Source organism: Chlamydotis macqueenii, chromosome 9 (genome assembly GCF_036417535.1).
Source record: "Chlamydotis macqueenii isolate bChlMac1 chromosome 9, bChlMac1.mat, whole genome shotgun sequence".
NCBI lineage: Eukaryota > Metazoa > Chordata > Aves > Otidiformes > Otididae > Chlamydotis > Chlamydotis macqueenii.
Window position 1 is genome coordinate 14408000 of NC_141564.1, and position 27417 is coordinate 14435416.

The following is a 27417-nucleotide window of genomic DNA, read 5'->3' on the forward strand; positions in this document are numbered from 1 at the left end:
AGTTCCTGGCCTTGCCTTAGAGCAGGGAAAGCTTTGGGCTCTTTCAGATTATCAGCCTGGTGTGAGCAGCTGTGAGCACCCCAAGCACTATCTGGCTTCCCTGGACCACCATCAATGCCTCCCAGTGAGAATTTCCCCTTCACTGAAGCCCAGGCCTCAGCAGTAAAAGACACAAGTGAGTCAGCTCCTGAAGCACCAGGCTGATTTTACTTGGATGCTGCAGATACAAGGATTTACTTTTAGGGCTCATCATTTCACAAGGTTACTTCAGCCTCAGAGTGGGGAGCTGTCTCCAGATATCCTGTTAAGCCCATGTTCTCCTCTCTCTACTCCAGCTGCCTCTGTCATTCTCTGTCTGCTTCAGGAGATTCTGGCAGCACTGGACCCCAAAACAGAGTCATGTGTATTGCTAGTGACCATGAGGTACCAGTGCCTGCAGTCCTTCCTTCCTGAGCAGGGCTGTCATCATTAGCCCTTTTGTCTGTTATGATTGATCTTAAATCCAGGGAGGGTGGGAGACTGAGTCCGATGGAGTGAAAATAAAACTTGATGCTAATGTATTCTTCAGTGTATCACAGCAGAAACTCTTTACTGTAGGCACATCTGAGGTGCAAGCCCAAGGCTCATAAACAGTCCAGAGTCCCAGGCTTGTATTTGTCTTTTAGCTTTCCAGAAGGGCTTTTAACAAAAAGCTCACATGACTTGCATAAATAACTTGCTTGGAGGAGGCTCTGATTCCCTCCTGTTTATAGATCTCACTTTCCCCAGAACTGAACTGTAGGCTACTTTATTTTTTTAGTTACTTTGTCGGCATGTGTGGAGATGGAGCCAATGACTGTGGGGTAAGTGAAAATTATTTTCAATATATTTATCTAAAAAATGAAAAATGAATGCAATGCCAGTAGAATATCCCAAACTGAGCACATGTGGGAGATGGGAGTGCTCTACTTATCACAGACCAACTGTACTGGCACCAGTACTGATTCAGGCCTGATCCCACAGTGTGGTCCTTACCATGCAAGAGCTGTCCTAGGCAGAGATTGTTGCAATTTGTGATCTCAAGGACTGATTCATTTCCTTTGCAAAAACTGCCAGAGGATTCTCTGAATCTTCCACTGGGGTTTCTGTCAACATCTTCAGTGTCAGGGGGTGGAGAAGACTTGGGTGAGGAGGAGTTTCCACAGGGAACAACTGTAGCCCTACAAGGTTTTTTTTTGTAAATGCATATTTTAGGAGTGCAAGAAAGTTTTTTTTTTTTCCAAAAGGAAGGGTCCGTGTTCAAGAAGGACCCATAACTCCCTTCTGAGCAGGTCAGTTCACTCCATGACTTCACACATCCTTGTGGCAGTCACTGCAATGCCACCTAAGCAGTAAAACACTCACTTGCCCCAACAAAAAGTCCAAAGGATTCTCCTGGGGGAAGCAAGCAGAGAACCTAGAATGTCTACATAAGGTGTGGCTGCAAATAAGTGCTGACAAAGGAGGCAGAGCCAAACCTGTCTTCTGCAGCTGGTAGTCGATGGCTTTGGGGTCTGTGGAAAATGGACTTTCCTATGCTGTCATTCCCATTCTTCTTCTGGACCTCATGCCCCAACCACATCTCATTGGAGAAACCTTTTGGATGGAGCACATCCAGGAAGTGAAGAGGGACTGCTATTCACAGAACACATCCCACGATAGGGCGTCACTTCTTGGCTGACATGTTAGTTGCTGTGTCTTCCTGGTTTGTGAGTGCTGAAGAATGATGTGACTTTCAGGCTTTGAAAGTGGCGCATGCAGGGATATCACTGTCGGAGCAGGAGGCGTCTGTGGCTTCACCTTTCACATCCCAAACCCCCAGCATAGCATGTGTGCCAGAGCTAATCAGGTAAGCGTGGATTTTTGTTTCCTATTTCATAATGGAAACAGTTCCCACTCCTCTCAAATATTAGTGTTGGGTGTTCCCACCAGGCCAGAATGTACATCTGTAGAGAAAAAGAAATGTCTTTGACCCTGAAATTGCCATTTTCCTAGTTTCCATTTGAAATTCCTTTAAGATATATTAATTCCTTCAGAACTGCAGGAGGAGGGCATCTACAGCTGAGCTTTATGTCATTAGCAGTATCTTAAGTGCAAAAGAAATAGCAAAATTAACAATGCTCCATAAAGCTGAATCAAATGTCCACAAATCAACCTGCACGTTGCTGTTAGGCCCTGCCTCTGTTACCTTATGCAAGCAAAACATTAGCACCTGTTACGGCAGGGTCCTGATTTTGCTTACTGGGGCAGACGAATAACCAGAGAGAGCATGTTACCCTTGTTAGATACTATATGTTCACTGAAGGAGGAGAAGACTTGTTAGTTTGAACTCACTGAGCAGCTGCTTAGCTTTGTATGTTTTTCCTCATATGGAGTTGTTACCTGCACTATTAATGTCAGCAGAAAAACTTGCTGGGGTAAATTGTAGTCTTGGGAACACGGATGATTGCAATCAAGCCCTTTTGCTTGCAGCAAGATTTCTGCAAGTGAAGATTTTACTTTAATTTAGGCCAGATGTTATTTATTTCACTTCTCAGCAAGATACTGGTAGAGACTTTTCTACTTGTGACACATGCCTTGTATTTTGACAGTGTTTTGAGAGGACTGGCAACAGGAGCAGACTCGTCACCTAATTGCTGTCCTTTATTCATGTCTTCACACAGGGAAGGCCGTGCTGCCCTTGTCACTTCCTTCTGCATGTTCAAGTACATGGCACTGTACAGCACCATTCAGTATCTTGGTGTTCTTCTGCTGTACTGGGTATGTCTTGGGAACATGATGGCTAGAACTGGATGAGCTGCTACTCCCTTGTAGGAGAAACACGGCATAAAAGCCACAATAAAACTAGGGTATAGAGCTTTACCTTTATCTGAGCTGCAAACTTGTCTAGTGTGATCATATGGTCCTCCTGTACCCTCAGCTGAAAACTGAGAAGATTCTTCCCATTAACTTCAGCCAGTGGCCTCAAGATCCAAGCTGGGCAAAAAGGAGGCTGAGATACTGAACAGTATTTTGGATGAGTGCATATGTCTGTGAAAAGGGAGAATCTGCTGTAAGCATATGCTGTTGCAATTTATTCAGCATTTAATGCATGAATTAACTTGACAGTAAGCAAAATCCCCTGGAGTGCCTTAAACCACTTTTGCATGGCTTCTTCCCAAAGAGAGAGGAGGGCTTTGCATTCAGAAGTCACCCAGCATTGAGAAAGCACGTTTCTTCAAATAGCCTTTTTTTTTTTTTTTTGATTGCATTGAGTGAACTGGAAGCATCGTTAGTCTGAACAACGTACAAAACAAGGGTATTCACTGCAGGCCCAGTGGTGACAAATCTATTGGCAGGATGGTAGACTGTGTGGTCCCTTTATCTGCTGAGTGTTGTTTCAGAACAAACAGCAGAGCATTAGCTCCATTAAAATAATACGGCTTCCTGGAGATAATATAAACAAGCCCATGACAAATGTCTGATTTGTGATTTTTTTTTCTTTGTGTTCCTCTTTTCAGCAACTAAACTCCTTTGGGAATTACCAATTTTTGTTCCAAGATCTGGCTATTACAACTGTAATTGGTGTGACAAGTAAGCCCCTTAGTAATCCTGTGTATTAATGAGAGAATGATCTCAAATATTTTTTGCCTCCTTGAAAATGCATAATTCTATTTACAGAAAGGAAGAAAAGAGAGATTACATAGAGTACAGGATGTTTAGTTTAGTAGAGGAGCCATTTTATTTGAGAAAAGCTCTGAAATAAGGTGGGTAGTTCTTAGTGGTGCATTTGCAGAGCATGTAGGTTGTTGATAACTGGGATGTTATCTCTAGAAGAAGTAAAACCAGACCTAATGCAGTGGAAAGTCTATTCAGGCTTTTTCCTGTTGACTTAGGAAGGCAGATTAAGAAGATACCCAAGGACCCATGCCCAGAAAAAAAATGTAGGGATCGACTGTTTGAAGTCCAACTCATGTTTGAAGCTGTGTAGCCAGAAGGCACAAGAGGAAAGAGAGATGAAAATGCAGAAGAAACAAATGCCAGATGTCAGACACTGCAGAGCAGGAAGTTGTAAGCCAAGAATAAGAGAGGAAACCAGTGCCGGAGGGGAAAGAGAAAGATGGGGTTATTGAGATAGAGTAGATGCAGGGAGAGGTTTAGAAGCAGGAATGGCAAGGGCAGAGGCATGAAAACCATGTAACAAAACCACATAGCTGTCTTCCATCCCCACTGGTACATAGACAACTGGAAAAGGGCTTGGTTAAATCAAGCCTAAAAGGGTCAGCCACAATACTGGGTGCCAAAAGCTATCTTGCTCTAAGTAGCCCATTTGAAACACTGCGTCAAGGCTTTCTGTATAGCTTTTATACTCAAAGTCTGGATAACTTTGTTAAACCTAAGGACAGAGAAAAACCTGCTGGGTCAGCTAATGCAGTCCACTACTAACTCAAATGACCAGGCACTAGGTGCTTAGCCCTGGAGGATGCACAGATCATGGGCAACACAAAATCCCAAGCCACAGTTGACAAGTAACAGAAAGAGAACAGCTTGAGCATATCCTTATATATTTGGGCCAGACAGTAGCCAAATAAAACAAAAATACAACATTTTATTTTCCAAAAATGCCTCATGATATTCAGATGCCATTAATTAACCTCTTCTGTAGCCAATAAGATTTTGTAAGAAAAGAACTCTGTATTTTGTACTTGGTATAATATTTGTACTTATTATAGAGAACATTATAGACTGTAAAAGTGCTGGCCATTGATAACAGTCAGTGATATACAGCAGTACTGCTTGGATTTTGGACACACTTGTCAACACATCTGTGCATGTTTCAGTGAGTTTCACAGGTGCCTATCCAAAGCTGGTTCCCTACAGGCCTCCTAGCCAACTCATCTCACCCCCATTGCTGCTCTCTGTTGTACTTAATATCCTCTTCAGCCTCAGCATGCAGATTTCTGGGTTTGTGGCGGTCCAGGAGCAGCCTTGGTATTCCAAGATTGATATACACAGGTAGGTCCCCTTCTTGGGACTCTGGGTGACAAGGGGCACACGTAATGGGACAGATCTGCATGGTACTTTGATCAGGTTAACTACAGGCCTGATCAGCAGCTGCAGGCAGACTCTGTGCTTTCCCATAGAGTGCAAACATGTTAGGTAGTGTTGTCTGCAAGTCCCTAACCTCTCCAGCAAGTCTCCTGTGCCACACAGTGCATCTGGATAGAATGCTTCTGTTGAGCACAAAGAGGAGTATTTGACTGCAGGGAAGAGTGGGGTATCCAAGTAGGTTTGAGCTCATGCTCTGCCAAGTTCAGCAAGCTCAGCCCAGTGGGTAAGACTGAGGACAGTGCCAATAACCTACCTCCTTGTGATAGCAGGAGCAAATCATGGCTGTGAGGGAGTATTTCTGATAATGGTAGTGGAAGGTGGGGGAAATAATCAGGACAGTGATCATTCGCTGACCAGTGTGACACTCTTTTTCAGCGCCTGCCTCTCAATGAACAACCACATGGAGAATTCCTCCTCTATTTCCAGCCAGGGGCTCCATGGGATGAGAGATGGAGCTCTTGGGCAAATGGACAATGGCTACAAGAGCTATGAGAACACCACGGTGTGGCTGCTAAGTACCATCAACTGCCTCATCGTGGCACTAGTGTTTTCCAAGGGAAAGCCCTTCAGGCAACCCATCTACACAAACTGTAAGTATGGGGAGAGAGGGAGGGATCTGTGAGTAAGTCAGCTCAGGAGGTCAACTAAGAAGGGGAAAAATAAAGCTTGATCAAAGTGATGCTAGCTAAAAAAAGCAGGAGCCCAACATTTGATTTCTAAATGATGAAAGACCACATTTTCAGAAGTTTCAGTGCCAGTAGCATTCTGTGACCAACAGCTTTCTGAGTTGGGCCCACACTTCGTGCTTCTGTGCTGCTAAAAACTTGTCCCTGGCATTTAGATTTCTGAAATAGACGAATTTAGTTTGATAAAAGATTTTAAGGAGTAGCAGGAAGGTGCTGTTGGCTGGCAGAAGCATAATGTTACTTAAGGCAGCCTGAATGAGACATCTCAAGAAGAGGCAGAAATAGGTGGTCTCACTTTGCTTTGGTCTTTAGAATAACTCTGGAAGAGCCCTATACCTGTCTCCCCAAAGCATACTGGTTGAGCAATATTTGTGAGAACTCATGTTCAGGGCTTTCTTTTGGGCCCGTCTCAGAAGAAAACCTACAATGACATCTGCCAGTGCAGAGGCCTTGTTTCCTATTCCAGAATCAGAGACATTTAGCATTTGCTAACTCTATGACCAGTAAGCTCTTTAAAGAGGAAACGTCAAAGGAGGGAATAACTTGGAGGGACTGTAGTGAAGTCTAGTAGGTCTGTTCTGCCTCGGAAAGACTGTCATGTGAAGAGAAGATGAACACATGATTGTGGCAGTTCTGGAAGTTGCAGTGAGGCATAGGAGAGCTTTTCTTTTTCTTTGTGGGACAAATCCTGCAGCTGTCTCAGGCAAAGATTTATTCAGTTCTTTTTTGGCTGAAGCATTAATTTAATGCTGCAGGTTTCATGGTGGTGTTTTGGTATAGTGATTGTGAGGAGGGGACGTTCCTCCGAGATAGCAGAAGATCAGTCATCAGTCTCCCAGAACCAGAAAAAAACAGAGTGAGTGGCTAGGGGATGAAGTTTGGTGCATGCCAGCTGAAGAGAAAATGAATTTACTCATCATTGTACATTTGAACCTTTGCCTACAGATGGGGAGGGCAGTAGATTCTCCATTACTTAGAGTCTTTAGATTCTGATAGAGAGCAAAGTCTTAATACCACTGAAATTGAGGGTGGAGTTCCTAATCTTATTAACAAGACCAAGACATTTTTCTGAATGACAGGAGACACTGAGCTCAAAGTGAGACTCGCTGGAAGGCTCTAAGGCTACTCAGATGTGAGAGGTCAGATTGAGTGTTCAAAATACTCTGGCATTTTAAAATCTGTGGCTAAAAGGCTTGTCCGACAGATTGCCTTGACTGAGTAAAGCTGGGGTTTGCTCTGTTCATTTTTCCTTTGCTGAAAGTTCCTTCCTATCTCATGGAATTCTTTTTGACTGACACAGAAAATGATTACAATCTTCTGTAGAAAAGGCAAGCACTGAAATGGCTCATAAACCTCTGGTTTTATTTGCTTGTTCTTGTCCCTTCAGATGTGTTCATATTAGTCCTCATAGGGCAGCTGGGCGTTTGCCTCTTCTTGGTGTTTGCTGATATTGATGATCTCTACTCTAAGATGGATGTGAGTATTGTTTCAAGGTGGGTTTTCTTCCTACTGCCATCCCATTATAAATGCACTGGGATTGTTTTTAAGAAAAGCCACAGACTTTTGCAGGGCTACGTAACACCTCTAAAGACAAATAAAATTTAAAGAGATGGATTTTAGAGGATGGGATTGAAGAACCTTCCAGAGATATGGTATCTTCAAACTAAGATCTGTGCATTCTGACGCCTGGACAGCTGCACATGTATGTCTGATTGTTTCAGCACATTGTCCATGGAACAGAAGATAACATCACTACACTTACCATGCTTGGTATGTTGGTGGCTTGATAGTTATGAAGCCAGGAGAAGAAAGGGGCTAGGTCCTGCAAGTTTAAAGTAAGCACCATACACTTGTGTTTCTGAGGCTGTGCTACTCAGCACACAAATCCTCTTGCAAAGAAGATCTGCCAGAAGACACAGCAGCTCTCAGTTCTTTGTCTCCAATATTTTCAGGCTGCCTGTTTGAATTTCAGGCATGCTCCTAAAACAGCATTTGGGTTTAGAACAGTTACAGAGAAAGACTAGTGGGGCTGTCATGGCAATAGAGGATCTATCATGATCCTTGATTAATAAATACCAATAGGGCTTGGCTTATTTAGTCTGGCAGAATGCAAGCTGGGAGTTGCCTTGTGGAAATCCATCCTAGGGGAAATGCAAGGGAAGGATAAGATCTGTATCAGCTATAAGACAGGGTTGTCAGTGGACCTGCCAATTAGTATGTGGAGGCTGAGAGATGTTAACCTGCTCCACCGTGACACTCTCACAGCCTTATAGTAGGAATCACAGGAACAACAGCAGCACACAGCTATTTTTTCAGTACATTTGTAAACAGAATGATGAAGTGTGGTGGCTTCACAAATACTGAATGCTACTTCCAGTCCTGTATCTTTGCGTGACAGTTAGCAACTGGATTTAGAAATGGAAATAGTGAAACGTCGAAAGAGAAACATAGGCAAGGGGAATGGACCTAGATTCTGAATGCCAGGCAGCCTGGCTAAAGCTGCCTCATCGTGGAACTGTTTCCAGAGCAGCAGCTCAGCGGGCAGACCCAGTTAAAGAATCTGCCACGAGATGGCACTTTAAAGCAAGTCTTAGTCCTGTTGTTGACTGTGGTGACCCAGGACATTGTCAGCACTGCAGCTGTGAGGGGCTAAAATGCTTTTGGGAAGAACTGCAAAACTCCCAGGCTATCTGGAGGGAATACACTGGATTTGCTGAGAAGAGAAAAGGAGGGAGTGGCAATAAGAAACTGCAATAGCTTAGCCTTGGAGAAACTGCTGATCCAAATTTTGGATCTGAGCTGCATCTCTAAAATAAGTTGAGCTACAGCCAGAAAGCCAGTGCTGCCAGCTGTGGGAAGCTGGAGCTGGGTTTGGAGCTGAAATACTCAGACTTCAAACTATTTCCTATATTAGAAAGAAAGGAAGCATTTAGATTTCCTATTGCAGTTCTGGAGTACAGTTTTCTCTGCGGCATAAGTTTAAAAGCATGTTTATCAGTTATTCCTCAAGACAAGTAGCAATCTTGGCTCATCAGCAGTGTACAGCCAATGTGAGATTGTGGCTTTTGATGACACAAAGCTGGTGAAGGGTCTAGAGAACAAGTCCTGTGAGGAGCGACTGGGGTTGTTTAGTTGGGAAAAACGGAGGCTGAGGGGAGACCTTATCGCTTTCTACAACTACCGAAAGGAGGTGTCTTTTCCCAGGTAACCAGTGACAGGATGAGAGGAAATTACCTCAAGTTGTGCCAGGGGAGGTTTAGATTGGATATTAGGAAAAAATTCTTCACTGGAAGGGTTACCAAGCACTGGGACAGGCTGCCCAGGGCAGTGGTTGAGTCACCATCCCTGGAGATATTTAAAAGATGTGTATACTGGCCCTTAGGGACATGGTTTAGGGGTGGAATTGGCAGTGTTCAGTTTACAGTTGGACTTGGTGATCTCAAGGGTCTTTTCCAATCTAAATGTGTCTATGATTCTGTGATTCTACAACACAAGCTCTCACCAGTGTCTAGTGTGCACACATGTTGTTGAACAGCTTCTTCTGCTTTTTTCGCAGCTTGTTTGCACCCCTACCATGTGGCGAATCTCCATGGTGATAATGCTTGCAGTCACACTTGCTGTGTCCTTCCTTGTCGAGGTGAGCATGCTTCATTGAATGTACCTGTCAGCACTAATTGGAGAGGTGAAAGGGTCAGCTCTCATTCTTTCTCCCTCCTTCTCAGCCCAGCTTGGGAATACCTAGTAAAACAGGAACCATTGCTGCTACCTCACCCTTACTCTCTTTCCTCAAAGCCCCACATCTGAATGATCAGATATAAGGGAATGCAAGGCTCAACCACCTTTTCTTTCCTCTGCTGAGTGGGATGTATCAGGCCCTGCCACATGCTAGAGAAATTTGGGTGGTCTTTGGTGTTTTCTACTTAGAACCTGAATGTTGTCAGGAGGAATGGGTCCCAGTTTTCTGGTGGAGAGCTCTGGGGAGCTGGTGGAGAATTGGTCAGTAAAAGGCTGTTTAAGGGATGTGGATGAGCAGGACAGAGTGGGAGATCTTGCCCCTTGTCCTGTGGATGAAGAGGGAAAACTGCTGTCCAGGTCCTTCAGAATCTTTCTTTTGCTCTTGCTTTTACAGGAAGCTGTCATTGAGAACAGACCCTTATGGCTTCTTCTGAAAAAGACATTCCGGTACCACTCAAAGAGCCATTACAAGAGGCTGCAGCGAGTGTTGGAGCAGGACTCAGCCTGGCCACCTCTGAATGAAACCTTCTTCTCAGATTGTGTGGCAATATCAGTAGAGGGAAATATGGGAGGCCATAGCAATCCAACATTTGACAGCAATGAGGATGCACTCTGAAGGAAACTGCAGAGGGGACATGTCCAGGACAGTTGCAGTTGACTGTGGAAGGACTATCTCAGAGACATGAGAAAAGGGGAAGGACAGACCCATCACTACCCTCCCATTCTAAGACTAACCAGCTCTGTCTTGTTTTAAATTAACTGGAAGCAGAAAAGCTGGCTGCAGTAACATCAAGTCACAACAGTGTTTGTCCTGTCCCCTTGCCCATGTATGAATGGCTGCCAGCTGTAAATGGAACAGCTTGGTGAATATTGGCAAAGTATTTGTGGTTGAAACACACCATTGCTGCAAATAGCCAAAGCCTTCTAGAAGTGTCCACTCCCAGCACCATTATGCTCTGCTCATGACGGGAACAATGCAGAACTCCAGTACTTGCTCACTGCTAACAGGCAACCTGTTTGCCCTCTTCTCAGTTTAAAACATGTGGTACTTGCATTTTCTGGGTGAAAAATCTCTTGACCTACAGAGCAGAATGATTTCATTGTTCAACAATTCTTTTTTGAGGGAGGTGTTTCTTCAGGATATCCATTTTAAAAAGGTAGAATGAAACACATGATAATTGCAAGTTGTGATCTCATCCTCTGGGTCTACAACGACATGCTGTCCCTTGTGGTGTGAGCTTGCTCTACGGGAGCAAATGCTGCATGTCTAGGCTTCTGCCTGGCGTCAGCTCGTGGTTTACCAGTGCCAAAAGAAGCAGACATTGAAGGAGTTACTATCCCCAAGGGCCTGAATTAAATTACAGAGTCAGCTAGGTCTCAGAATAATTTTATTAAATTCTGTGGCATACTTCTAAGTTGAACCATCTGAGGTTTTGGCTCTGGTTTCCAACCATAATTGCACATACTACACACCATGTGTCATATCCCTCACCTGGTAACCTTTGATGGTGACTTTTACTCACTCTGCTGTGCTGCTTTTGCCATACAAAAATGCAACAGCGGTGTGCATTTCTGCAGATTTTACTTGCTCAAAAAAAGCAGCTTCTACCAGCACATATTCTCTTAGCCCTTTGGTGCTAGGCTGACTTCCTGCTCACCGTATTTTGCAATCTCTGTCCCCAGCTGAATAAAACAACAACATATCAATCAGGCAGGCTTCGGGCCAAGAGGAACTCTTCCTTCTTTGTGTACAGTGTGCAGGGGAGTTGTCCCCTCTGAACTGACAGTACAATTTGTTTTTCACAGCTGGAGCTTGCCCATGCTTTTACTGGGTGGGGCTGGGGAGCACTTTGTGAGCACTTGAACACTGGAGAATGTATGTTCCCGCTATTTGATGCTGAAGCACTCCTGCATTGCCACAGAAACCCAGAGAATCAGGCAGGTTGGGAGTCATGGTAAAGATTCTTTTGGTCTTTTAGAGTAAAAAGTAGCTCTGGAAAATGAAGAGCAAATCAGAAGAGATTATGGATTGTTTTGATTCAACATGTCTGTACCAGAACAGTGTTTGAAAAGAATTTAGAATGAAGCAAAAAGTAACTAATACTATTTTGCTAAAAGGAAAAAAAAACCAAAAATGTTTCAACTTGAATAAAACATTTATTTGACTCAAAGCAATTTCTTCTCCATTTTAGACAGGTTTGACACAAGCAAATGATGTAAATACCTTCCTACCTACTGCGGTTTACCTAGCAGTAAATACCTGCCACAAAGCCACACAACTTGACAAACAGAAAAGATTTGTTCACATTTGTTCAGAAAAATGTCTCCAAAGTTAGGATGAGTTCCCAGTCTGCAGCTAAATCCAATTGGAAAGTGAAGGCTGGGTGCTCTATGCACTCCTAGCTTACAGAGACACCAAAGAGCAGGTTAGTGGAGTTACTCTTGCCATCCTCTGTTCAAGATACAGTTACATTTTCCTTGGAAACGAAATTCACTGTCCTATTTATGAACTCCTGCACACAAGAAATATGTTGCTGCATGTGATAAACTGGAAGCCTCAGTAGCATTGCAGACTGGGCATGTAATTTGTGTTTATGTCACAATTGACAGTATAAAAGTGTCAACTCATGGCAAACCTGTGGCGCTTGTAGGGTCGGCAAGATAAAGACTTGCTTGCCTGCTGCTGAAATACAGCCTTACCTGCACAAGAAGAGAATTCAGATGCTAGGTGATATTTAACCTCTGCCACTCTTTAAGATGTCAGTCTCATGTTCCATCTTCCTATGCAAGTCCAATGTGTCCAGCCATACTGGGGCATATTTCTGTCATCTTCCCTCAGTGATGTAAGGCACAGTTCAATCAGCAGAGCTCTGCAGTGTGTCCCAACTGCACTGAACTGCTTACGTACTGCAACTCAGCAGCCATCAGAGACAAGCGATGTGTTAGGCACATCCTTGCTGCAGAAACCAGCTCATATGCACACATTAAAGCCCCTGTGTCCTGCTCCCTCATCTCTGGTGAAACATCAGAGGTCTCAGTCCACATCCCAGTGCTGGGCTGGTCCCCTCAAACTTGGACTGTGAATGTATTTAGGATGAGGAGTAAGCAAAGATATAAGCTTCATGTGTGTTTAGGATTTGCACATCTGCAGTTCGAATTTTGAGAGTCTCACTAATTTGAAAGGATCTTATACATCCGGAAATGAGGATAGCAACAAGCAGCTTCCTGCCTGCACAGTCTGTCTGCCAGGCACCTGCCATGCTCCTTTTGCCCATCCTCACTCGTTGTGCACGCAAGAGAGGCAGGTACAACGTAGGTGCTCAGTTCTGCCTGAGCAGTTGAACTTGCTGCTTGGCAATCTCAGCTTATAACACTGATGGAACAGTAGGGAAACAGAAATAAAACTTAGCCACTTAATAAAAAGATTTGTTTTATAGGGCTATTATAGGAATGATTTGTAAATTCTGATGCTGCATAAGGGCAGAGACATTGACAGCCCTGGATGTGGTTTCCAGAGTCCCTGCCTGCATCCAAGCCATCCGAACAGCTGAAGAATCCCCTAGGAGGGGACTGAAAATCCAGGCTCTCTTTCTTCTTTTGTGACTGGCAGTGGACACCGGTTGGAAATACCCCCAGTGATCTTTGCCAGCAGACGCTGTCTGTCCTGGTTGGCTTTCTACAACTGAATCAAAGGGGCAGACTCCCTGGAGCACAGCCAGTCCCCTGAGCCATGCAGCCACTCTGCACAGCTAATTTCAAAATTTGATTTTCCTTGTGAGATACACTTATCCTAGTTAATAAAAAAAGAAAATAACTTTCATTTTTGTCCTTCCCATTTGCTTATTGTTTATATTGACGTGGGAACATGGTGAGGGAGACACCACATCACAGTTTTTTGTCTACTCATCAGCAGTCTAGAGATCAGGCTGCTTGGCAGCACACAGCAAAAGGAGGAACAAATGCAAACCCTCGCCAATAATAGCTGTAGATGTGTGAAAATAGTATCAAGCCAGAACCTTTTACAAGACATACCAGGTTTCCACTGACATAGCACTTTTTGTCTAAGGAACTTGATGCACAACACAGCTCTTCAGGATCAGCCTGGAAAGGATCAACCAGGAAAGGAAAACACAAATAGGTGGTACCTGGACCAGGAAACAGAGAATTCAGTCATCATATACGACCGGTGTCTGGTGCCAACATCTGAATTTGGAGGACTCATTACTTGCTCTTATGGCCTCTGAAGTGTTAATGTTGGAAAAATAGTCCTGGAGCATTCTGCTCTAATATCCCCCACCAGATAGTGCTTAACCCCTCTAGAGCCTTTGGCTAGTTTGTGGGTAGATGGCACGCAGCCCCCGAGCCGGGAGGGGGATGCTGTGCTGTGTGATGGCTCGGTGCAACATGGTCTCATTGCCAAATGCGTACAAGGAACGACAACACTCACACATACAGTCAGCCAAGCCAGGCTGCCTAGATTTTCTTCCTGGTTGGCTACCAACAGTGGGGACACGATCCCTATTCTAAGAAAGTAACCTAATGTCCTGTGCGCCCGAAACACAAAACATGTTTGTCCTGCTCTGGAGTGCCCTGTTTTCACAGTGTCCCCTGTGGCAAGTGACCACTGGAGGTGTTTGTCACTGACATAGCTTTGATTACTCGGTATAGGTGACTGTAGGTAAAAGGGAGCCAAGAAACTTCCATTGATATTCCAGCCTGCCACTCCGTTTCTCCTTGTGACCACCCTTACACAGAGCTCACTGCCCACTCACTGCTGACTTACACGAGAGCCTCAAGCTGCCTCTCACGATGCTCTGTTATTGCTGCTGCTAAACCTTTACAGCCTTTCAGAGCACAAGTCGTACGGGAACATCCCATCCTTTTGATATAGACTGTACAGCAGGAATATGGACATGCCAGCCTATGGCTTGAGTCCAAGGCTCTAAGCAGGATGGACATTCATCAATCAGACCAGTCTTTCTGCCCCAGTGACTCGGTTGTTGTGAGGTCAGGCAAGCATGTAATTCAGGGAACAACATGAGGACGTGTAATTATTCACGCAAGGCTTGATGGCCACATCCTGGTGACAGAGGGTGCCTCTGGAGGGCTGAAGGCATCATTGTACTGTCTTCAAAGTCTGGGGATGTTGGTATAGAATGTCATACATTGATCATTGTCTTCCTCTGCCTGGCAGTTGTGCCATAGGGAAATACTCCTGGATACAGACAGAGTCCTCTGAAGAAATGGAAAACATCTCCAGGAAAAGCTAAAGCCCAGCAGAGATGTCACATATGCACCTCTATGCCCTGGAGGGCAGCTGGGATGAGTGGCTGATGACCAGCTCATGGTCTGTGGTACGGGCTGTGAACACTGGAGAACATGTTGTGTTGTTACATACCAGAGATACAAAATGCTTATCGTAGCTGTGTTTAAAACTTCTAGAGACAGGAGACTGCTCATTTGTATGGACCATGTTGTACCTGATTAACTGTACACATCACACTGAGTATAGCCTGACTTATTTGCTGAAATACATTTAATTATAAATATCTTTTTGCTTCTTTGGGGACAGAGTGTGTATTACTTGCTAGTTTCTTTCTACTTCAGAAGAACCTTTTGGCATGGCTACAGCTTAACATTTCCTTACACTGAATGGACACCTGGTACTTAAGCACAAACAGATCTTTATTAAGTGCACAAAGAGGGAAAACGACCTGAAGAGCAGTAAGGTGGGACATGTGTGCACCAGTAAGGAAGAGAGTTCAAATTGTGAAAAGTGAGAGGATGAAAAAGGCAGGCAGCCCCAGCATATCCCTCTCCTGTCTCTGCGTCTGCTCCTGCCATGGCTCTGGGCAGAGAGCTCTTTGCCCTCCGAATTTGCAGCACTCAGAATCTGCCGAGATCCCCCATTTGTGATGAAGCAGCTAAAGAGGGACCGGAGCCCTGTGTCTCCAGCAGCTATTCAGAGCTGGAGTTGAGCTGAAGAGGTTTGGATTGCCCTCTGGAAGGGTTTCCTCTCCATAGCAGTCCAGCGAAGATGGGGACACAGCCTCCTGGTTTGACTGGTCAGCTAGGAAGGCTGCAAATGCCTCTTGGCAGGACCCCCTGTGAAACCAGGGGCCTTGCCTGGCATCTCAGGGAAATGGCGGCAAAGGCAGAGCTCTGAATAAGCTCTCCAGGGCTCTCACCCTCACTGCCCTTCTCTTGCTCTCTGAAATACCTGACCCTGCTATGCACGCTCAGTGCCCGCAAAAGCCAAGGCAGAGATCCAGCAGCTGCCTTCCCCACACTGCACTGCAGCCTCTCCTCCACCTAAGTCAGCCAGGTAGCCGGGCGAGGTGTGTAGACAAAGTAACCGAGAGAAATACACAGCCAAGGTGCCCGGGCAAGGCAGCACGTGTTTTGGCTCCAGCTGCAGGAACCGCACACAAAATGCCTGGATCTCTCCGGTGATGCTGCCTTGGGTGTATTCCATGTTCCCCTGGATAACACACAGCCCTGTGCATGCACACTGGTCTGAGGGCTCACCGGGGCCGAGCTCTGCGGCACTACCTGCCAGCCCTGTCCCCCCAGCCAGCATCGCCCTGCCAACAGCTCAGGCACCTCTGTTTATTTGGGAGCTTGGCAATGGGGACAACAGGATCTTCCTGAAAATCAAATGGCCCCATCACTGCCCTGGGCAGTGTTGTGGAAAGGGGAAGAGAAAGGCTTTCAGGCAGGCTGTGATTCAAGTTTCTCTTGATTGTTTTCTCACGGAGGGTGCCAAAACAGCCTGCCCTGGAAAGCGGAGAGGCTCAGAGCAACAGGTGCTTGTGCTGGGTGAACAGACCCTCCTGGAAGGGACCAGGAGCCAGCAGTGATTCTGAGATGCCTTTATCCATGCATTTTCCCCAAGACAAAGCACCATTCTGTGCCCCTTGTCAACTTTCAGCCCACCTGCATGAAGGTTTTAACATTTTGTTTGCTTTGCTGGTGGGCGGTGTGTTTCAGAGCAGTTCCCCGGCTCTTTCTTCCCTTTGTGTGCACAGCTGAAGGGGGTACGGCACAGGTCAGCATGCTTCTCCACCACATAGAGCAGGACGCTTTCCCTGAGCTCACCGGGGATGAGTTAACCCAGTGCTGGAGGCATCTGGCCCTGTAAGAGCAGCGTCCTGCATGGACTGACCCACTGCCCTCTCCAGGTTGCTGGATTAGTGCACAGGGGTGTTGTGGTGGTTCAGCTACAACACCTCTGATACCTGAACCAGGTACAGCACCTGCAGATACCCGGCAAGTGTTTGAATCATTTTGGCTGTTACCGCTGAAACTTCACTGTGCTTACCAACAACATGTGTCATCCAGGCTTCTCGAGATCAGGATAAACCTGGATGACTTCTAAACAAACTTCCCTTCTTGGCCCCCCTGCCTGCAAATGAGGTGAAGAATGCAGTCATTAAGCCTGTGGTCTGTTTGCAAGCTCTAAAAAGGTCAGTCATCTTAGACATCTGGTAGGACTGCACTCTGGTAACGCAACCGGTGAGATGGATGGGGCACAGCAGGTAGAGGTAGAGCGAGGGCACGCGGGGTAAGAGATCCAGATGGTCACTGATAGCAGTGGGACACTGGGACAGAGTTTGAAATCAAGCATGGCTTTACTCTTCAATAGCTTTGTTCAGCTGTTCAATACAGCTAAGTTTTTTAATACCTTGGTATCAGACACTCACCAGTGCTGGGAATAAACCTGGTCCGAGCCTAGGGATGGAGAAAGAGGAGGGCAGAAAGACGGGAACATGGGGAGAAATACAAAACCAGCAGAAAATACGCAAGAAAAAATACAGGTGGGACTGGAGAGATATAAGTCCTGATGAACACTTCTGTGCAGGTGTCTCATTGCAGACTGGTTGGTCCCAGGAATAAATGGCATGGTCCTGCTAAAAAGGGTTACCTGAATGTGAATTCACGGAGAACCATTGCCCCACTGCAATTAAGGTCTGGGCTGTGCTTTACCAAGCTTGGACAGTGATTCCTGCAGAAGTCACAGGAGCGTGAGGCTGGTGGGGACCTGACATGGTTGTTTTGTCCATCTCCCTGCTCTGAGGCAAGATCTACCTATCCTTAGATCATCCTTGTCAAATTATGTCCTGCTTTTCCTTAAAATCTTCTATTGTATGGGATTTCACCCTGCCCTAGATAGCCTGTTTGAGTATTTTACTATCTTTTAAGCTAGAAAATCTTCCTGAATATCTAAACTAACTCTGAAAACCTAATTGCTTAATCTAACAAGAAATTAGTCTGATCTCTCCTTGTCTCTGATAGGAATAGGAGAAAAAAAAAGTTGACTGTCTTGTTTTGTGATTATAAGAGTTATTATATTTCCATTCAGTCTTCTCTTTTCTGGTTTAAACAAACTCAGCTATTCAACTTTTCCTCATGGGTCGTGTTTTCCACACGTCTCATCTCTTGCCACTTAGGTGGCACCTTCCTAGACCCTGAACTCCAGCTGAGGACTTAACAGTGAGTCAAGTGGAATAGTTTCCTCCCGTCTTACAGATCTCTTCAGCCTTCTGCCACTATGGCTCAGAATGACAGTCACATTTTTGGCAAGAGGAAACTCAATCTACAGGTAGCTACCCCTCCTTCTGTGTCATACACCTGCTTGGCCACTACCCAGCCCGCCCCCCCCTCCCCCATTTTGTACTTGTTTCCTCCAGCTATTAAGTGCAGCATTTTACTGAATTTCTTATGGCCATTTCAGACTATTTGAGATCTGGTTCAATTCAGGCATTAGACAGTTCAAAATGACAATGCTTAAAAAAAGAGAAAAATACGTATTTTTCCACCACCACTCTGATTTTTCAGGATTCTTCATTGTTTGGTCCATCTTTGCTGTTTCATGGCCACAACTGCAGCTGGCAGAACCCCCCCGAAATGGAGCTGGTCGGACTACACAGAACCATCCCCAGGTAGATTCAGGTGACCGTTGCTCTTTCGTCACGCAAGGGCCAGACCAAAGGTGGAGGCCAGGCCATGCCTGTTTCAAAGAGAAGAAACGTAGATAAATGCTTTTATTTCCTTAGGCTGCCCAGTGAAAGGTGCTTCTCTCAATTGTTGGAGCTCTTTCCAGGATGGAGCTGCAGATTGAGGGCCACTTAGAGAACTCCAGACATGCTGCACGGCAGTGCCTGGGCATTGGTGTCTCTCCCACCTGGGGGAAGGAGAATTTGGAAGAAATCCTGATTTGCCATCACCGGGGAAATACACTGTGTGCAAAGATTGTGTCTCTTCATGGAGTTTAAATCCCCTGGTCTGACCAGTGATAGAAAGTTACTTCCGCGTGGCTGAGCCAAAAACAGTTTGGGTAAACTCAGAGCCATTGTCTCTATTCACAAAAACATGTACTTTATTCCAGGACAATAATGTGCCACATTTCTCCTACCTGAATAAATGGTTGTTTTCAGACTTTGTGACAGAAAGGGAATGGGGGAGAGACAGAGCAATTTCGGGTTAATGCCTGAAAAATGTCTCTGACAACACTGACAGCTGGGACATGAGAGACTGGAGATGCACAGTGGGGCTCCCAAGCCTGCCTGCCGCTGCTGCACCTGCCAGAGGAGCTGGTTGTAGCCCCCATCTCTCCCTGCCTTGCAGGGGTTCACTCTGCACCCTGTTCAAGGACCTGTGCCGCCTGGCTGGGCTTCTCCAAAGAAGTCATCCAGCCCCGTTGCTCTTTCCTTGTTACTCAGGCAGAATTTCAACCAAAGCTCTCGGTGATGCCCGGAGCTAGTGGGCAAGTCCAGACCAGATCCACACCTGAAAACCACCGCTCCAGCATGCACCTCCACTGCGCTGAAACCAAGCCCAAGCTCGGACACTGGGATCTCCCCAGAGCAGACGCTTCTCTCTGCCATGCTGGAGATGGTTCCCAGTGCCGGGGTGGCTGTTCCGCGGTCAGCTCTGCCCAGGGCTGCAACATTCTCCCGCCCTTCTCCTTGCCATGTGCCTCGATTTCCCTCTGAGCCCTGCGCGGAGCCATCGCCCCCATCGCAGGTCCCCTCCCTCCCTCGGCCATCAGCGCTCTGCTCCAGCCAGTCTCACCCTGGTGAGCACAGCAAAGCCAGGAGGCAGAGAAATGCAGGTCTTACATAAGCCAGGCATTTAAGGGCTTTACACGTGAGGGTGGATTTTCCTCCCTCTCCCAGGAGCCTAATAAGAAGCGTGTGCTCTGTGAGGCTTTCAAAGGCGCTGGACAGGACCATGGTGAGAGCTGACTTTAACACTGGCCTGAGTTCAAGTCAGTGACTGCATTCCACATTGCCTGACCCCACCGACAAGGACATCCAGGACTGAAAACAACGAGGTCAGATGGAGGAAAAGTTTTGGAAGGATCATTGTGTGCTCCTCAACAAGGATGAAGAAAATGAGCTGGTAAGGAGCGAGGAACTGCGCTGGGTTTTGGTTTCCTTGTGCACCTCTTTTCCCATCTGCCCATTTTGGATTTGGCTCTGCTTCATCTTCGCCTTCACTCCCTGTCACTGTCTCTTCAAGACAGCCTTGGTGAAGGCAAAACCCTGGATCAGTCCTTGCTGACTTTGAGATAGATTTTTGCAAAGTAAGGGCTAAGTCAGAAACATCTACTTCAGTCCAGAGGCATGAAACATGGAAGAGACCTGTTTGCCCACCAGAAGTCATCTGGCAAGGGAGCAGTGTCCCTTTCTCCACTGTCTGTTCCATCCTGATTGTGAAGATCTCTACTAATAGGTACACTTTCCCTTACCAGGTCATCATGTATCAGAAAGCAAGTCATAGGGAAAGTGCTTAAAAATGAGTTTTATTCTGGACAGTTGTCTGAAGTAGTGACTACATCACTTCTGAAATACAAAGGTCTTTGCTGCTTAGCAGGTCTAGGAAAATTGGGCAGATGACCAAAGCCTACTGTGGCTCTCATGGCAGGAATCCCTTGTTTCTCAGTCTTTTACAGCAGCTTTCATGGAGTTGCTCTGTCCTAACAAGGGTTTTTTATTAAGGTTAATTGAATCTACTTTCTGTTTTTGAGTGTGATTGATTATCGATTATGTGCAGCAGCCTGGAAGGGCTGCACTGAGTGCTTTGCAAACACAATGAGCTGGAAGCTCTGGCTGCTAACCTGCAGTGACTACAGAGTCTGGTGAGGGTGGGGGTAAGACTTTCTCCTCCAGCTTTCTGTGCAAGGAATAACTGGAATCCAGGTATTTCCAGTGCACAGACTGGGCACAAAAGTAGATGCCTCTGCACGGCTATAAAATATATTCCTGTCGCTCCTGTGTGTGCTAGAGATAGACATGTGCTTCATGCGCTGGAAGCACAGCAGCACGCTCCCCTGGGACAGGAGTCTGTCCTCTGCAGGCAGGGGCCTCTGGCAGGTGCTTCCCAGCATCTCCAGTGTCACTGTTTGCCCAGCTTTGGGGACTGAGAAAGTGCCTCCCTCATGGGGATGAAGGTTCTCAGGGCAGCACAGATGGGAGAGATCCTGCCCCGCAGAGCACACCTGTACCTCTGTATCAGGGTTACTTGCAGGGCTTACTAATAGTGGTGGGGCTTTAGCTTCCCTGGTTGCTTTCAGTAAATTCCTGCTGGGATTTGACTGCTGCTCATGTAAGCTTGCTTTAGACTAGGGAGCTCGGGTGAGTTGTAGCAGCCTGGATCCAGCACAAAATGAGAAATCTGCTGTGGGAGACAGGTAAGGAGTCAGTGAGAGATCTTCTGTGAAATGCTAATTGCTACAGACAGTGTTCTTCAGGGGGTCACTAGCTGGCATGTGGACATGGCCCTTGATGCCTGCCTCTACTTGCATAAGGATCAGTGGGGATGCCTGCTGCCTGATGAGGATGGAGGGTCTGGATGGACGGAGTGAGGCTGTTGCCACAAGCTGGGAGCTTGTGCGCCCCAGGTGAGCTGCACCCACTTCCAGGAGATGCCTCCTTTGCCCCATCCAGCCTGTGGCTGCAGCCCTGCTGGCAGGGAAGGGCCCTGGCGCTGCCCTGGATGCTGCTGACACAGCCCACCTTGTGCAAGGCTGTCCGCATCACCCTGAGCAGTGTTCTTCATAATGCATCTTCCTGTGGTCCTGCTTGCTGGAGCTGCCTTGCTTCCAGGTAAACTCTCCTTGGAAAACTCTTCTCACTGCAGGCAAGCTGAGTGGGGTAAATGAGCTGTGGACATGGGTTTCCTCTGCTCTGGCCTTCAGTGCTTCATCCGAAACACCGTGTGAGTGCCTGCTGTGTGTTCTGAGCAGAGGCCATGTGCTGGCACAGGCTGCCTTTGTACCTTGCTTGTTTATTAAAATCCTGCTCGGAAAAGGCAAGCAAACAGAAATCTCCTTCAACTTCCTTAGTTGTGGACACTGTGGTTTGTCCTCCCACCCTGAAAACACCACTTGTATTATTGATTTAAACTTCCGTGGCCTCTGAAGGAACAATATTTTACATACAGCACGGCTGCACATCCAAAAGCTACAGAGCTGGTTTGAAATGGTATAAGGGCTGCGTGATTATCTTCATTTCAGTTGAGCTGCATTTTTTTCAGCTTAGTTTATGTTGATTATAATCAGAGTTCAGATAAATCAAGTTAATTGCTCTCTTAAACCTACACAGGTGCTTACTCCACTGCCTTTAAATCATTTGAAAATTATATTTGAAGTTGGACGAGTAGAATTGTTTGTACAAGCCCTCTCCAAGGAGCACTGCTTTGTTGTAAATTCTATCCTATAAAGCACCAGTCGTCCTTCTGGCATTTCTCTGTTATGTATTTCAGATGTGAGACTGCCTCATTTTTATTCTTTTGTTATAATTTAAAACACCATTTCCTCCCCCTCCTCTCAACTGCATAAGCCATGTCAATAGGTTACATTATCCCGCTGTGTTGTGTACTTTAGTTGGCAAGCTGTTCTGGAGAAGCATGCAGTGGAATCACAAGAAGATGTACAAGAACATTTCCTTTTACTTGCTACGTCTGCCTGTGCCTGCAGGGTCACTTGATGCCTCCGCAGGGGCAGGTGCCTCATGAGCCTGCTGCCTTGTGGGTGGGTGGGTAGTTGTTCTCCACGGCCTGGGGTAGGCATCTCGCCTCAGTGATGGCACGGGACTGCTCCTGCAGCACCCATGAGCGGCTGGCAGCACTGGTGCTGATGGCAGGGCAACAGCCAGGTGCGGGCAGGGCAGCACTGCGATGCCGCTGCTTCCTTTGCTTGCTCCTCAGCACGGGTGCTCGCCTGCCCTTGCCATCAGTCCTAGGGTGAAGCTGCAGGGTTTGCCTAGAGCTGGGCTTCCTGGACTGGGGAAGAGAGCTGGGAAGTGCCCTGTATAGGGAAACAAATGGATCACTGCAGCAGGAATGGAGACAACTGATGGAAAGCAATAGGTTTTTTTTTTTGGTAGTGTTTTTTGGGTTTCTTTTTTTTTCCATCAGTATGTGCAGTACAACAAATTAAACCTCTATTTTTAGGTTTTCATTTCAGCCTTAAACCAATATTCTTTTCCCAAATAAACTTTCATACAATTTACCACAGCACAGGTGGCACAAAGCGAGCCCTGTGATGGGGGCTGCCTGGGTCCCTGACTTGGTGGCTGTGGGGAAACAGAAAGGGACAGACACAGGGCTGCTGAGGGGGTGGATGCAGGTGTGCAGGCTAGGGTGGCACCTACCAAGGTCTCACTGCCATGAGAGCTGTGGCCAGGCTGGACGTGGGTGCTATGTCCAAAGCGTTGGCATCCCAGGGTGCTGTGAGCCACCAGCTGTGGATGGAGCATCTGCCCCCCACTGCCCCTCATGCCCTGCAGGGTGCTGGGCGGGCTGGGAAAGCACCCAGCGTGTAGAGAAGGATCCTGTTACACTATAGGCGTTAAACCTATTGTTAGCCCTCCGGGCAGGTTTAAAGCAAACCAAAGGGTACAAAAATCCAAAGTTCTTCTCAAGGGGAAAAACTAAAGCTGTGGACTTACCAACGTCGTCAACATACAACAGAGCATCACTGAATGGGTGACTATTGGGCTATCAAAATGATAGCAAGTAGGGAAGATGACAGACAACCTGGGCAATGAGTCGGAGGAAGAGAGTGTACAGAGCAAAAAGAGCCCTTCTGTATTTGTTTATGAGATAAAGTGTATGTGGCGGAAGATACCGTACCTACAGGTGTGTTATCTGGCACCTGAGCAGTTCCTGGGGGCTTGGCAGTTTTCTTTCCCTGAGGCAAATTCTGTGCCCCTGCTGCAAGGTAGAGCTCAGCAGTCAGCATTAAGTTCACGTGGAGACATCCTCCTGGGTGGCAGGCAGGGCTGTTTGGTGTTCGTGCTGTGGAGAGAGAACTGTTCCCACGAAGGGTCAGCTGCAGTCTTGATGGTTAAAGCCCCAGACTGGAGTTAATTCTTCGTTAATCCTGGGACAGCTGATGTGAGAACGCTCCTCTGCCAGCAGCATCCTCCTTTCAGCAGCTCTGCTGTTTCCTTGACTGTGCCGTATCAATCAGCAAACTCTCATTTCCAAAAATGACCTTGAGCAGTTCTGAGGGAGGGCTTCAGTCACCAGCCTTTCTTTTTTAATAATCTTGGGCTTCCTGGTAAACAAATACCAAGGTCAAACTTGTTAACAAAGAATGCTTTCTCTTTGCTGTACAGGAAATATTTGGCTACAAAACCCACGGCTGGCGGAGGGCCTTGTGCATTGCTGGGTACGTCTTGTCCTGTGGGGCTCTGCTGCTGCTGTTTTACTGGAAGCCAGAGTGGGATGTGTGGGCGAACTGCATCCAATGCAGCTTGGAAGAAGCGGACATTGTTCTGCTCAGAACAACGGTAGGTGAGCCCTCCTAGCTTGTTGTTATTTGCAGAACTTATTGTTTTCACAGATAGGGCAACCTGTCTGCCTTTGCATGGTGTAGTAGGTTAATAACACTTCCCACTTCTGGAAGTGGAGTGGCAGGGGTGAGTCAAGCTTCAGAGGACCAAACATTTTTATTTTCAGTGTTTGAAATAATGTGTAAAAGACCATGTTTATGCTAACCAGAGCGCAGCTGCTCTGCCTGGAGGCTGGACACCAAGCAGACTTCAGGCACTGCTGCTGCCCATCCACAACCTCCAGCAGCTGCCCTCTGCCAGCAACGTGTTCTGTAGGACAGCTCTTCCTTTGTGTGCACGGGGTGCAGCTAAGTGGCTTCAGTGGAGGGATCATCTTCAGAAGTTGTGGCTGATAGTAGCCTTTCTATTTTAAAGTTATTGAAGAATGCCGAGGAGATGGGTTATTAGAGAGCCAGATTTCAGGCAGTAGTTATGTTCTCAGACCTCATGACTGTACATAAAAACCTGACACAAGTCTAGCAGAGCTTAAGACATTTAATGCTCAACATTGCAACGATATTCCTCGAATAAATGCACTCAAACCACTAAATGAGTAATCTATTGCTCATTTTAACTAGTTATATTAGACTAAACTGATTCAAGGACAAATCAGTCTGATGTGTGCATCAGCAGCAGTAAAGCTATGGGTGTGTAACAGGTAACACAGCACTACAGGAGTTTTGTAGAGCAACGTACCTTGTGCTGAGGACTCAATAACCACACCAGAAGTATTTCGGCGGCTTTTACTTCCAACTAGCTCTAGTCTGATGCCGTAGATGAAATATCCATTCAGTAGCTGTTGAAGCACATCTTCTGGTTTAGTTTCATCTTCTCTGAAATTGCTCTGCAGCATGAATCAAAGGAAATGGAGATAATTGCAAGGTTGCCTTTGAAGTGCCTTACTGATTAGTACTAAAACACTGGTACCAACCTCCCTGTTACTATGGGCTTACATTTGCTATGATTGCAAGCATGCCACAGTGATGTAGTTCTCTGACTCTCAGATATACTTCCCAAGGTCAGGGAATATCATCACAGGCAACATTTTGTACTTGTCACTAAACTGTGCTTGATCTCTCTAGGATGAATTTCAGAGATACACCTGGAAGAAGGTGACATGTATTGATTTGTCCACATTGGCACTACCTGATGGCAGTAAATCAGATAGTCGTCTTGTAGCTGATAAAGACTCTGTCATCAACAGAGCTGTCATGAAGCCACAGTTAAAGGTAAGTCATCTATAAAATGGGGAACAAAGATGGCAGGGAGATGGTGGGTGAGAATAGCAGTCAAGGCACCCGGAGGGTCCCAAGGCCTGCTCTGTTAGCATCTTCCTGTAGATCCTGTTTACATGAGTTCAGGTTTTCCCCTAAAACATGGGGAAGCATTTCTGTAACAGTGAGGTGTTTTTTCCTAGCAAAAGGAATTTTTGGTATTTGGTCTTGCAGATGCGATGTATCCAGGTGCAGAAAATCCGTTATATTTGGGACTTTTCTGTAAAAGAGTTCAAGAAAGTTGGGTGAGTGTCAACAGCGTGTTGCAAACCCCTTTGCGTTAGGCGAGTCCCTTGTCTGAACTTTCTCCTGTTATCCTAGATCATTAGAAGACAGCAACACGTGTCACAGCATACACCACAAGTTTGGAGCTGGCCTGACTCGGGAAGAGCAGAAGATCAGGTACAGTCTATGTATGAGTAGACGTATGAGCTAGTTATGGCAGTGTGACCTCTTAATTCTTTCTTTCAAACTCATGTGAGCTTCTTACTACTCAGCTTAGTAGTAAGGCAGCGCAAGCTATATGGGTGACATTTGGAAAGGTGCAGAATTGTTATCCCTCACGCTTTACTGAGCTTTTTTTTCTGTTCTGTGTGATGCCAGGATATGTCTGGGGAAAAAGGCAGAAATGCCAGCTGGGATTAAGGACACAGAAAGGCATGACTGGCTTCCTTTGCCATCTCCTTAAAAGCCCTTCAGAAAGTTCATCACAGGGTTTAGCAGCAAACTGATGATCTTTACAGCAAGGAAAGAGTAAAATTCTGCTTCTGTATAAAGTCCTCTGAGATACAGTAACTTTCTAACAGATTTATTTGTCCTGCTTAGCCATAGGGTGCCCATAGGACCTAAATTTTTAGATAAGTGTTAGTTTTATTTGGGTGCACTGTTTTTTTCAGCTGAAGTCTTACCCTACATAACTAAGTGATAACATGAGGAACTCTTCTCTCCCTTCCTACAGGCAGCTGGTGTGTGGCCCTAATGCTATTGAAGTTGAAATTCGTCCTATTTGGAAGTTACTTTTTAAAGAGGTCAGTAGGTCGGACTAACACTTGGTGGGACAGCTATGAAGTTTTTTGAAGACTTCACCTGTCCACTGTGGGGTGGGGCAATTGATGCTTCATAGGCATAAGCCACGTCAGAAAGTTGGTGAGCCTCCTTTTTGGCTATTAGCACACATTCCTAGCAGAAGGTTGTAGGGAAGAATATGAAGCTAAGAGGATGCTTGGTGCTGCATACTTCTAAAAGATAAATATTTCCCTTATGACGGCTGTGTCCCTTCTTGGAGAGTAGTGGAGTGGAAGACTGATGTCCTCATCTTCTGCTGTAGGCCCTTATTCCTGACTGAGCCTCTCCTGTGAGCTGGGACGTCTTGCCTTGCACCTAGAGTGCAACTGCTAGAACTGACCACAGCCACATCAGTAACTGTCCTTTCATGTAGGCTCTTGATAGTGCTCTTCAGTGAAATTTGATTGGTACAACTAAGGCACACTTGTTCCTTTTTAATAGCCTTGTTTTGATAGTCCAAAAGTAGTACAAAGCATTAGGGAAATGCTGCTGCTGGGCTTGCTTGTGGCCTCAACAGCAGCGTAAATTGTGAGCGTGCCTTAGAATGGAGGAAAATGTTTGCAAAACTACTATTTTGTAATTGCTTTATTCCCTTCACTTCCTTTTCTCCTATGACATAGACCCAAGACAATATATTACCTGCATAAATAAGGACACACTGCAAGACTGTTCTTCCTCTACAGAGGACAAAACAAACATGTCTTG

The 27417-nt window shown here is 46.1% G+C and overlaps 2 protein-coding genes across 2 annotated transcripts in view; both read left to right on the forward strand.

Annotated features, from left to right (window-relative positions):
• LOC104482675 (putative cation-transporting ATPase 13A4) overlaps nt 1-10941 on the forward strand; it is a 41185-nt gene extending 30244 nt beyond the window's left edge. Inside the window, exons 22-30 of the mRNA XM_086754795.1 lie at nt 800-842; nt 1758-1867; nt 2682-2778; nt 3519-3591; nt 4839-5013; nt 5485-5699; nt 7183-7271; nt 9352-9432; nt 9925-10941. Coding sequence (XP_086610921.1) covers nt 800-842; nt 1758-1867; nt 2682-2778; nt 3519-3591; nt 4839-5013; nt 5485-5699; nt 7183-7271; nt 9352-9432; nt 9925-10146 — 1105 coding nt within the window. The 3' untranslated portion in view covers nt 10147-10941. The remainder of the gene's footprint in view (nt 1-799; nt 843-1757; nt 1868-2681; nt 2779-3518; nt 3592-4838; nt 5014-5484; nt 5700-7182; nt 7272-9351; nt 9433-9924) is intronic.
• Nucleotides 10942-19871: 8930 nt separating this feature from the next.
• ATP13A5 (ATPase 13A5) overlaps nt 19872-27417 on the forward strand; it is a 34525-nt gene continuing 26979 nt past the window's right edge. Inside the window, exons 1-6 of the mRNA XM_086754831.1 lie at nt 19872-19934; nt 24158-24331; nt 25456-25602; nt 25822-25892; nt 25969-26049; nt 26606-26675. Coding sequence (XP_086610957.1) covers nt 19872-19934; nt 24158-24331; nt 25456-25602; nt 25822-25892; nt 25969-26049; nt 26606-26675 — 606 coding nt within the window. The remainder of the gene's footprint in view (nt 19935-24157; nt 24332-25455; nt 25603-25821; nt 25893-25968; nt 26050-26605; nt 26676-27417) is intronic.